This window comes from Phaenicophaeus curvirostris, chromosome 1 (genome assembly GCF_032191515.1).
Source record: "Phaenicophaeus curvirostris isolate KB17595 chromosome 1, BPBGC_Pcur_1.0, whole genome shotgun sequence".
NCBI classification, from domain to species: Eukaryota; Metazoa; Chordata; class Aves; order Cuculiformes; family Cuculidae; genus Phaenicophaeus; species Phaenicophaeus curvirostris.
Window position 1 is genome coordinate 3,230,830 of NC_091392.1, and position 12,538 is coordinate 3,243,367.

Below are 12,538 nucleotides of genomic sequence, written 5' to 3' on the forward strand. Positions count from 1 at the left end.
AAGGACAGGACTGTAGCTACATTCTATGCTTTGGAGGGTCTAGTCTGGCTGGGACATGCAGCATTTTTGGCTCATGCTCCCCACGTTTCCGCTCTAGCAGCTCTGCTGCTGTTTCCTGCGCGATGGGACGTTTCTGTTCAGCTGCAAAGAGTCCCTGGTTCATTTTGCAGCCTGGAAAAGGTGCAGGGCTGGAGCTGGGACCCTTACAAATCCCATCAGCCCATGATGGAAAGAGGACTTTCCCAGGCTTGGTTATGAAAGATATCTGGGGATGGCGTGGGTAGAGGTGTGCACTGTGTGTCTGTTTTTGTTTGCCTCCTTGACAACCTCATGTGAAGGATTTTGGAGCCTTCGATTTCCACATTGGTCTTCCTGTCTTCTTTTGATTATTTTTGCCTTTTTCCCCTTCACTTCTTAGGTAGCTACAGACTTTCCATGGAAAGAGATGTAGAGACGCAATCCTAAATAGGATTTCCTATGTTTATCCAAAAGACAGGTTGAATTGGCACTTGCTCCCACTACTGATATCCCTCTCCTCTGGATGAAGAAGGCCATGCACGTCACACCAACTGGAATGGACCTGTTGGGTCCCTTTAGGGTGAAAGATGCCTGTAATCACAAATTTATAGCAATAACCAGTCCTCAAGGAGAAATCTGGGAGAGGTCCAAGCATGGACAAGACAATTAAATGGCAATGGTTTTGAAAAGATGGGAGTGAGGAGGACTGAGATACTTATGCTCCCTCAAAACCACTAGCTGGTCATTAATAAGTGCGGCAAATAAACCCTTTTCTGCCTATCCAAACGTGATGTTTAGAGGGACTAAAGGAGCAAGGAGGAGATGTCTCAGGGCTGCAAGGGAAGAGGAGTGTATCTGACTGGAGAGATGTGCCCTGGGATGATTATTTTTAATATTTGTCATACTTCCAAATGAAACAGCAGACGAGCTGAGCTGGCTCAAATACTTGCAGAAAGAGCTGATGGGGAATTTGTTAATGAAGCAAGTTTCTCCTCAGAAAATGCCAGTTCATCAGAACCTGGAGACTGGGGACATCTGTTGCAGTCCTGGCAGGAAAGGCGTCTTGGGTTGCAGATGGGTGTCTTGGTCGAAACCAAGGAGGCTTAAAGGCTGTTGTGTGGACAAAATAAAGTGAGGTAGAACTAACAGGAACAGGCAAATCTCACATCAGGTTTGCTTCAAGTCCTGCTCTCTGAGCTTCAGGGTTAATTCCACTGAGTATAATAGGGACAGCTTAGAATTTCCCCAGGTTTGAATTAAAGCAGAGTGGCTTTTGGCTGCTGTAGGGATGTGAGTGACTGCAAAATCCTGCAGTCTGATAAGAATCTTCAGGATGATGCTGAGGTGCTGTGGGGACATGCCTCAAATCTCCGGCCAAGGCGTATCTGCAGGCTGCCAGTGCAGCCATGCAGGCTGAAGCCCTGGATGCTCCTCTCTGTCTGGAGATGAAGCAAAATCCCTTGGGGCTTGAAGCACATCCATTTTTCCCCCACCGTGCCCAGCCACTAAGGGCTTATTGGGTAAGTCTGTCAAGACAGGGGCTGTGGCTGTTGGTTCATTTCATTTGACAGCAGAGAAGAGGACACTTTTCAGAATTATTGCTTTGATTTCCCTGTCACTTGCATTCAAGATCTAAACAGCACCAATCTGAAGGATCTTTTCAGTAGAGCCTTTTCACAGCAGGGTAACGGAGGTTCCCTGCTAACAACAATCCTGATGACTTTAAATCAGAGTCCAGACATCCTCATTTCCTTCCCAAGTGGTACTGTAGCACGAATTAGATGCAGCCATTAGGTCTCATCTTTAATATTTTGCAGTGCAATTCCATTAAGAGTGTTCTGCAGCTGTTTTTATTCCGGCAGCCTCTTGGAGAGGACAGACGTCCCTGCACTGGGTAACTGGACTGATGCTAAGAGACTGAAAATGCTCTGGCAGCAGCTGTTGGACCTTTCCCCATCTTCCCACCTAGGAAGCCAAGTTGGTCTTCAGCCTGGGTGAAACCATTTCATAATGTTGATGGTGAGACTAGAAGCAAAGGGGTTGCGTGATGCTAAGTTGGAAATGTATCTTCTGATGTGGGGAGTGCCAGTTTGCAAGGACAAAGGGTGGTGTACATGCTAACAATATCATTGTACCATATCCTTCACCAAAATCTCAGCAGGTTGAAAGGGAGATGGTGCCCATCTTTCCCTTAGCAGATGGAAAAGATAGAACCTCTACACAGGCAAAATTTTAAAACCCTGTGAGGTAACCAGTTGCTCTGGTAGCCCAGCTTAACTCCAGGATAAATAATGCTGCCTGTGATATTCTGCCAATCTGATCACTCACAGTTTTGAAAGGAGGTGACAAATTTCCTGTCCTCTACAGCGACTGGTCTCTGCTCCAGCTCAGACACTGCTGCATTGCAGCGGGTGGATAAAACCTTCTGTTTTGCCCAGGAGCCCCTTTCAATGCAAAGAAAAGATCAGGAGCCTAATCACTCCCTTTGGAACACGCTTTTCCCCAGCAAAGGCCACCCCTGGAGCCTCAGCCCCCGCTTTTCCTTTGACAAACTCAACCTGTTGCCCCTGTTTAATCAGGAAAGGCTGCAAAAAAGGAGAGGCAAATAGGAACTTCCTCTAGGCCTGGCTCACATCCCTTCCCCTTCCCTGGGTTGCTTGAGCTCCTTAGCTTTCTCATCCCGCCTTGGGAGGAGCAGAAGCCGGCTGGCTTAAGGCTCAGAGCTGGGCTCAGCCCGACGGCGTGGGGTGTGTCACCCACCATTTCCTAAGTTATTCTTTTGGGTTTCCTTTTCTCACTATTAATAGATTTTCAGCCAATCTGAGCTGTTTCAATGAGGTGGATGGCGGGGGGATGCTTTACCAAAATAGGAAGCGGGAAGCTGTTGGGCAGGGAATTAATCAGAGGAGCTGCACGGAGAGGTGGTGGCTTTGAGTGGGCTGATGGGGAGAGGGACAGGACGTGTCCTTTCGTTTTGTGTTTTGCGCTAGTTTGCTTCTGGTTTTGTACTCCAAGCCATGACCTTTCCGAACAAGCTACTCCCGCCAAGCATCTTCTGCTCCCTGCAAAGCACCACGTACCCACCGCAACGAGGATACAACCAGAGCATCACTTCGTGGCCTGGCTAGTGGTGGTGCACAGCAACTAAAAATTGTGGCCCTTGACTGATACTGCAAGGAGCTGCAGTGGCACAAGCCAGCACGCCGTTCTTCTTACATTTTGGGTGGCTTTTCACATCCCAGCAGCTCCTGACCAGAGCAATCCCACACCAGCCCTGTCCAGGAGTGCCCACAGCAGTGGAGAACGACACTTCCAACCTCCCGAATGCTGCTCGCTGAGGGCTGAACAAGCCCATCTTGATAGCTAGCAATAAGGGAAAGTTCTCTCCCCTCTGGGGCTGTCCCCATCACGGACACACCGTATCACAGACTTGGTCATGGGATACACATATACGGAAATGAAGTCATGTTTTTGCAGCAGACTCATTTCCTCCAGGCTGTTTGGCTGCCGTGCACACAGATGCATGCGTGGAGGGCTTGCACTCTCCTCCTACAGGTCCACCCCACAACCAGCACAGAATTGCAAGGGTTTGAGGTTTTCTGAGTGATACGTGCAAGAGAAGAGGTGCAGACGAAAGCATTAGAATTGTTGAAACCAATGCTGTCAAAATGTACCAGTAGCTACTGTATTACTCTCATTTTCCTTAAAATGAGGACTTGATGATGGTCAAAAAAGTGAAATCAAATAAGTGGCCTTCCTCTGCCAAAATGCAGCCAGGAAGGTCAGGGACAGGTAGTTTTTTTCTGCTTTCTGGAGAACAAGGAACTCTGGCTGAAATTCAAGTAAACTTGCTTTTGGAAAGGATCTTTTCCTGGGAAAGGGAGCGATAGCTTGGAGAACCTTTCCTCCATCCTCCATCTCTCTCATAGCTTATGTTAAATCCTTTTATTTCTGGGACTCACAGTATAGAAGGGTCATTTGTTTCTTGCAAAAGGAGGTACTGTATTTTTTGCGAGTGATTTTCATGCTAAAGGAGCACTGAACCTAATCCTGTCCTATCTGTCTGTTATTACCACCAGTCTGTGGTTACAGGGGTTTCTCCTCCTTCAACCAGATCCCTTTCATTTCTTCTACAGAGGACAGTCGGTGCTGGCTACCAGCCCAGACAAACAAGGGCTCAGTACCAGTTATTACCCCTCGGTCCATCACTGAGATTTGGCACAGGTGGACATTTAGGGAGGAAGAGATTAAAAAAAAAGAGTTCTCTGGTGTTTGAAAGAGATTTAGCACATGTGGAAGGAAAATGGAAGGACTCCTGGGCTTTTGGTACACCCGTTGCTGGTTCTGTATTTGTTTCTGCTTTGGAATTAAGTACTTCCTAGGATTCTGAAAGTGAGAGCAAGGATCTTGTATAAGCCAGGTCTTCTGCAGGTGGTGAATCTGCAAGGCATCAAAAAAAAAAAAAAGAAGAGAGAGGCTTATGAGGAGCAGCTGAAGGAACCGTGAGTTTGTAGCAGGATGGGTGCTGGTCTCTTCTCTCAAGTTGCAAATGATGATACAAGAAGAAATGGCCTCAAGTTGCACCAGGGAAGGTTTAGGGTGGATATCAGGAAAAAAATCTTTACTGAAAGAGTGGTGAAACATTGGAACAAGCTGCCCAGGAAAGTGGTGGAGTCACCATCTGTGGAGTTGTTCAAAAAACGCGTAGATCTGACACTTTTGGACATTGTTTAGTAGGTGGGGTGGTGTATTGATGGTTGGATTTGATGATCTTAGAGGACTTTTCCAACCTCAATGCTTCTATGATTCTATAAATGCACATTGTTTTCCCCCAGTCTGAATAAAATACACTTTTTTTCCTGATGCTGCATCAAGACAGAGTCTCTGGACAAACAACTAATGCTAAGCCCAGAGCAGTAAAATTGCAGAAAGGTGTGCAGCCCTGTGACTGCAGCAGCACCTGGCTCCTTGTGCAGCAGCGGTGAAAACAGTTTATTTTAATGCAACTGGAGAAAGAAGGTAAATTTCACTGACAGACGGGTGCCCAAAAATCTGTGGAACATAGGAGGGGATGGATAGGGGTGGCAGTCCTCTGTGGAAGGAGCATCTCACCCAGCCACAGCCGTGACTGCTCTCTGCTGCTGTGTTCTGGGTCTGGCCCATGGTGCTGTGTGTTGTCTTAGACGCATAGAATCATAAAACGCTTTTGGTTGGAAGGGACCTTCAATCCCTCTGGGCAGGGACACCTCCTACTGGACCAGGCTGCTCAAGACCTCATCCAGCCTGGCCTTCTAGGGATAGGGCATCACAGCTTCTCTGGGCAACCTGTCCCAATGCCCCAACACCCTCATCGTCTTGGAAGAGTTTGAAGTTAGCAAACTGTCTGTCTTTCCTCTTCTCATGGCCATGTCTGTGGCTGCTGTTTACCACAGCTGTTGCATTTCAGCCAGCACCAATACATCTTCATAATATTCTGCTCTGAGACAGCTGTGGAAGAAGAAAAGGGGAAAGGGAAAATTTGGTAACAGCTCAGGTCAGCTGGGGTGAAGGCTGGTAAAGAAATGTTACCTTCAGATCAACTTCAGGATAGGAAACCTTTTGCAAAGGGATTCCCAGTGGTCCCATCCAGTCCATAACAGCAGGAACAGGTTTGTAGGGAGTGTGTTGCATGGTAAAGTGCTTTCTGGCTCACGTAGCATTTGTGTTGCCACTTGTCAAAGGGATGCAGGCCATTACCCAGAAAAGGAGAATGATGTCGACTTCTGTAGCCCTTAGCATCACCTATCCTCAGCAGTAGGATGGATAATGACCTGCCTGCCCATGTGGTCAGCACCCATTTAATGCATCCATCCATTCATCCATGAGTGCATCTATCTGTCCATCCACCCATCCATCCCTCTCTCTGCATGGTGCCTCACCACTTCAAAGAAAGAGTGTGCTGGCTTCTCAGGTTGCTTTGAGCCCACATAAATCACTGAGCCTGGCTTAATGATGAAGAATAAATCGATCTTTTGACATCTCTTGACCTTAGCAGCAGAGGAGCACTAGAAGTGGATGCACCAATATGGGAAGATAAAATGCTAGTAAGCTTTGTGAGCATTAACTTAAGTCTTGGTTCTTCTCCCGGTTGCTCGTTTGAGCTGTATCACCCTGTGTCCCTTGAAAGAGATCTCACTATCACTCCAGCCAGGTCAAGCCTGAAGGATCCCACCAGATCCCACCCATCAGCAGAACAAACCCTTGCTTTGGGCTTTTCCCCCCGAGTTTTGGTGAAAGTGGTAAAAGTAGGTATCTGCAGTTTCCTAGGGTGGGATGGGGAAGTTCTGAGGCAAAGACACTGGTTTCTCGGCTCATGAGGACCCAGTGGCCACCAAGGCTGGCCCAGAGCCAAAGCATAGGTCTGCGCCTTTGTCTTTGGGACCGAGTTGAATTAATTGTCTACCTCTCCTTCAGAGCATGTTTGCTTCCTGCCGCTCTGGGATGGGGATGAAGCATGAAAGGGAAGTGAGAACAGTGGGGGATTTCCTCTACCTTCCTTACAAACTTTTCTTCATTTGTGTCTCCTTCATATTGTTCCTACTTTTAGGGGATTTTTTTTTTCTACCTTCCTTGTCAAAACTCTTTTCAAACTTTCACAGCTCTGTTTATGGGATAGAGCCATCTCTGGCTCTAAATATTCCCACCTATCTTTCATGCCTGGGTTTCGCCTGCTAGGTGCCCATGGCTGTGTTTTTCTTCCTTACCTCTTCTTCTCCTGCAGATAGTGGTCAGTCTATGGGAAAAAGGACTTGTTTCCACAAAAGCTCTTTTCCTGCAGATGTGTTGCAGCCTCCCCATCTCAAATACTACTCCGGAGGTCCTGTCTCAAACATACGTCCACACCCCACTAGGGTCCTGATGTGGTGGAGTTAGATTTCCCAGGCAGAACATATCACAGAAGCTCAAGCTTTCATCAGATCTTTGAAGTACAACCCGTGCTAATAAACAGGCTCCATAAGAGGAAATACTTTGCCAATATAAAAGCATGGAGGAATGAAACAGATCTCTGTATAGCAGCATTGGGATATGGCTAAAAATCAAACCTTGGGTGTGTGAGTTCTGTTTTGGAAGGTTGGAAATAATATGCAACTGTCTCACATGGCAAAAAAATATCCCTCTTCTGCACAGTTATCAAATGGAAGAACACCCCAAAATCAGGTTGTTGTCTTGACTCCAAACAGATCCACAGATGAAGTGGCCAGTGCAGCCCACGATTCCTAAAAGGTGAAAAAGTCATAGAATTATAGAATGGTTTGGGTTGGAAGGAACCTAAAAAATCATCTGGTTCCAACCCCCCTGCCATGGGCAGGGACGCCTCCCACTGGATCAGGTTGCTCAAAGGCTCATCCAACCTGGCCTGGAACATCTCCAGGGATGGGGCATCTATGACATCCCTGGGCAGCCTGGGCCAGTGCCTCCCCACCCACGGTGAGGTGAAAATTTGTCAACCCTTTCCTGGGGTGAATTTGAGCAGAAGCCTAGAGCTGATGGTTTCCATGTGCAATGAGGGGAAATTGTCTCTGTGGCAACTGATGGAGCTCAAACAGTGATTACAAACAAAAATGGACCCACATTTTTATATCCAGTCAGGTAGTGAATATAGCACGTTTTAGCATTGCAGAATGTTGGAATCTCTTGGCAGGCAAGGTGTCCTTCAGCTGCATCCCTCACTGAGAAACAGCCTCATAATTTGAAAATTTAAAGTATGCAGATCTCCTTGTGTACGATAATTTGAGATAGCCAAGAAATGGACAATCCTCTTTGCTCAGACATCAGGCTTTTTCCCACTTAGGTAATGTCAACTCTTAGTGAAATACTGAATGGATTTCCTCAAAAACAAATGAGCCGTGATTGCACTTCAATGTGATGTTGAAATGCAGCATAAAGACCATGGGAATTTCATAGAATCCTAGAATCATTCCTTGAGTTTGAAGGGACCTTGAAGCCCCTCCAGTTCCAAGCCCTCTGTCATGGGCACAAACACCTCCCAGTAGACCAGGCTGCTCAAACCATTTGTGGTTAACTTGGTAGCCTTAAGGATTTGTGTGGTATGTGTAGATGGAGCCCTTTATTTTTCTGCCTTGCTTTGCCTTCGTCTCTCTTTTTCCTAAATGCATCCTTTGATATTCTTTTTTAGATTTTCATTTGAAAGTGAATGCTGACTTTAAACATTTTGATGTGACTTCCTCCAGCTTTTCAGAATAGTATAATAATCACCTAAGAAAGCATGTGATTGTAGATTGGTGATAAAATGTGCGATGGCAATTGATCATCCTTAACATTAAAATAAAGCAGCTCCAAGTAAATTTTTTTTTTTTTTTGTATTTACTTGCAAACTCTGCCCAGTGCTGGCCAGCAAGTAGAATAAATATTGTTTCCATGCTTCACCCAACTGGGAATTTCAGTCTGTATAAAGTTTCATAGAATCATAGAATGGTTTGGGTTGGAAGGGACCTTTAAAGACCATCTAGTCCAACCCCCCATGCCATGGGCAGGGCCACCTTCCACTGGATCAGGTTGGTTAAAGCCCCATACAACCTGACCCTGAACTCTTCCAATGACAGCATGTCCACAACTTCTCTGGGCAGCTTGTGCCACTGTCTTACCACTCTCGATGGTTTGACTCTGTAGATTTAACCGAGTGCCTATTTTATAGAATCATAGAATCACCAGGTTGGAAAAGACCCACCAGATCATCGAGTCCAACCATTCCTATCTAAACCTATGGTGGTCTTATAGTAATCATATGAGTTTAGGAAGGAAAGAAAACCTTAAGATGAACATGAGCAATTGAATAAAAAAAAAACAATGGGCATAAGTGTCACCTTTTTAGTCTGAGGATCCTCAAAACTTCAGGGATGTGAGAGATGCTTATAACAACACTGGGCAAACAGCTCTTGGCACGTCCCTTGGCTGTCCCCTTACAACGACTGGGTGTTATTTTATTTTGGGAATGACTTCCAGTGCCAGTGCTCTGCACCAGAGCTGGTGCATCTCCCACCTGAGGGAGACCTGCCTTCCACAAATCAGCAAGTCTTGCCCTCCTGCTCACCCTCCAACCCCTTTGAAGTCCTGTGAGCTTGATAACATCTAACATGGAGGTTGCTCTGACTTCCCCCTCCTTCTCCTCCTCCTCTGCTCTGCTTTCTGCTGGACACGGTGATACCAGAACATGTCATTTGGTATGGGTTTATAGTATGAGACAAACCTGAATGAATGACTCATGGTTTCTGATCAGCATTTATTTCTCCAAATACCTGTTCTGGGTGGAAACCAAGGGTAGTTTCCTTAGTTTAAAGTTTATCTTGGTGTTTTTACTTTTACCTAGGTGTTAGTTCTCAGGATGACACAAAGACAACTACGGCAACCCCACCAGAAAGTGGGCAGAAGGCCACGACTGCAAGCACCACCAAGATGCAAGAGACCACCTCTACAAGCAGTCCAGGAAACCCACAATCCACTTCTAAGAGTTCAGCTACCACAGCTGCAGGGACCAATTCACTGACCACCACTACGATATCACTCACAGCTGTTCAGAGAAACACTCCTACAAGCACGACACAACCCAACCCAGTGACATCATCTGCTGCAGTTCAAAGGAAAAGTCCCTCTCCAGCTGCCTCCACAACTGTCAAGCAACTGTCAAGCAGCTCTGGAGACTCAGCAGCCGCCCCTGCTGCAACCTCCAGCACAGATCAGCAGACCAACCCTCCAGCCAGCTTGGGAAGCTTGGCAGCCACCACAGCTACAAGTTCTGTTGCTTCTCATGTGAGCAGCCCTACAGCCCCCCCAGGAAGTTTAGGGACTACTGTCTCATCCTCTCCCAATGTGCAAGCTCAGGGAGACCAGCTTTCAAACCATTTGACCAACATCATCCTGAGCACTGGAGTCTCAACAAGCAGCCTTTCCCCTGGGCTCAAGAGCTATAGTGTCTCTTCTACCACATCTATCACCAAGCAGCCTCACTCTTCTCCTGCTTCTCCAGTCCATGGACTGGCCTCTTCCACCAAACCTGGAAGCTTTGATACTGTTACCCCTTTTGCTGGATCTGTCTCCTCCACCACTAGTAAAGCATCTCTGACTTCACCACCTGGCAGCATTGACAAGGTCTCAGAGGCAGCCACCATGCAGACTTCTGGAGCAGGTACCGGAAGATGAGAACCTTGATTTCTTGGGTTGGGAGGCCTTTTTGTGGGCTTTTACTTTGTCTACACTAAACATCTCCTGTCATTATAGGGTGTCATCTTCTTGTCTCACTTCAGGACTTTCTCACACAGTTGTCTCCATGACATCAGGTTGTTTAGGTCCATGTTGTTATCAGTGGAGATTGAGTCAATGCAGTTTGTGAAATTCAAGGCATGAATCAATTGGCAAAGTGTAGACATAGTCTTTTGGTTGACCAAACCATGCCTGAAGCGCCATCAACCGCAATGACTCAGTCTTCAGCGGCTGCAAAAGGGAGCCAGCAGCGATGATTTCAGAGGTGGTGATCCTCACTGTAGAGTTGGTGGAACAGATTAACAGCACACTGAATGCTGACTGTAGAAGATCCCTGGTATGGCTGATAGCTTATTGAAGGCTGTCTGGGCATGCATAGAAAGTAAGATTTAGATGAATAGGGAGGTTTTGTGACTAAACTCTTAAGTCTACAACCTCCAAAGAGTCTAAGCAGTTAGGCAGGATTTTTATCATTGGTGAGAGGGGGGAGTGGCTGCTGATTTCTGTCTAAGCAGCATTATGAGTGTCCATGTGATGTTTAGGACTTTGCTGAACACCATTAATAAGTTTTCTCTATGCCTCTGAAGTTTCAGAGAGCCATGGTAGTTCATAAGTGTCCTGTTGAGGCACTCTAGGGTCCCCTTTGGCATTTTGTTTGGTAGGTTTTACAGTGAAGCAATCACAGAGTGGAAATGAGAAGGCTCCAAGGAGCCTTCCAGACTTGGGTGGCATTATGGGTTCAGCTTACATCTTGCTCTGAATAAAATCTGTAATGACTCTGAAGCACTTCCTTATCGTCCTCTGAAGGAGGTTGTTCTTGACCTAGTTTCCAGCTACCTGCAATACAGAAGCCAGTCAGAAAATCATCTCCCTCCCTCTCAGCCTGCCAGTCCCTCCTTGCTTTCAGAACCACTAAATGGGTCCAGGTCTTAATGCAAGGTCATCTTCACTGACTTCATCCAAATCATGTTTTGAATATACTAGCAGGCTTTAGAAGGTGAAGTGGGTGTCTTCATGGAGGATGTTTCTTTCCCCTCTTGCTCCACAGGACAGTTCTCCATTAAAGGCTGAAATATGAAATAATGTTGACTCAAATTTGACCTCAAGCATTAAGCATGAAAAGGTTTAAAAAAAGTTTTACATTTAATAAATAGATGAGAGAATGCAAGAGAAACAGATGGCTTTGAGATTAATTCTTCCCTGCAGCCTTCAGAATTGATCTGGGAGGGAAATATCTCTCATCTCTTCTGTGGAAGAGTCCCAAAAGCAAATCCTGTGAACAGGATGTGATGCTTTAATTCTCTTTGTCACCATTTAAGGGTCAATTAGGAACTCAGAGGTAGAGATCCACTTCTTCGAAAGGATTTGGGAAGGCAAGAGCCTGCTATTCTCCTTGCACTACTCCCATTGCACAAGAAACTGTAAGATGCTACGGACTTTAACAAAGCTGTCTGAGATGATCTCAGCTATCTGGTTGGACTTGGTAATCCTAGAGGTCTTTTCCAGCCTTTAAGAATTCTATGACCTGAGACACCTGCATGGGTCTGGTAGACATGGGGCGTGTGTCCTTCTGGAGTAGCAGGCAGGCAGGAACCCCCAGGGTGTCTCCCGTAGTACCAGGCACTACTTCTAACCGTGTCACCCTGGGCTTCCCCCGTGGTTGATGGAGATGCAGTTAACAGAGGTGATGGCATTCGTGCTCTCCAAATGGAGGCAGCCACAGTTGTTACTGGGATTGCAGAATAAGCTCCATTCACTGGGAGGTCCTGGGAAGCCAGCTCCGATAGAATCATAGAATCGTTAAGGTTGGAAAAGACCTCTAATATCATCAAGTCCGAATGTCAGCCCAGCACTACCATGCCTGCTAAACCATGTCCAGAAGAGCCACGTCTACACATTTTTTTTAACGCCTCCAGAGACAGTGACTCCACCGCTGCCTTGGGCAGCCTGTTCCAGTGCTTCACCTCTCTTTCAGTAAAGAAATTTTCCTTAATATCCAATCTAAACCTTCCCGTTGCAACTTGAGTCCATTTATTCTCGTCCTGTTGCTAGTTACTTGGGAGAAGAGGCCAGCACCCACTTCACTACAGTCCCCTTTCAGGGAGTTGTAGAGAGAGATGAGGTCTCCCTTCAGCCTTCTCTTCCTCAGACTAAACAACCCCGTTCCCCTCAGCCTCTCCTCATAAGACTTTTTTCCCCAGACCCTTCCCCAGCTCTGTTGCCCCTCTCTGGACATGCACCAACACCTACACCTCAATATCCT

At 46.5% G+C, this 12,538-nt stretch overlaps 1 protein-coding gene and 1 long non-coding RNA gene across 5 annotated transcripts in view; both read left to right on the plus strand.

The window, feature by feature from the left end:
- The window catches only part of LOC138725709 (uncharacterized), a 123,928-nt gene that overhangs the window by 93,899 nt on the left and 17,491 nt on the right, over positions 1-12,538 (plus strand). The gene's annotated exons all lie outside the window — the stretch shown is intronic.
- Positions 1-12,538, plus strand: part of PODXL (podocalyxin like) — a 49,978-nt gene that overhangs the window by 23,304 nt on the left and 14,136 nt on the right. For all 4 annotated transcript variants that reach the window (XM_069862740.1, XM_069862830.1, XM_069862912.1 and 1 more), the window contains exon 2: positions 9,386-10,201. In XM_069862740.1, the coding sequence (XP_069718841.1) occupies positions 9,386-10,201 (816 nt within the window). The remainder of the gene's footprint in view (positions 1-9,385; positions 10,202-12,538) is intronic.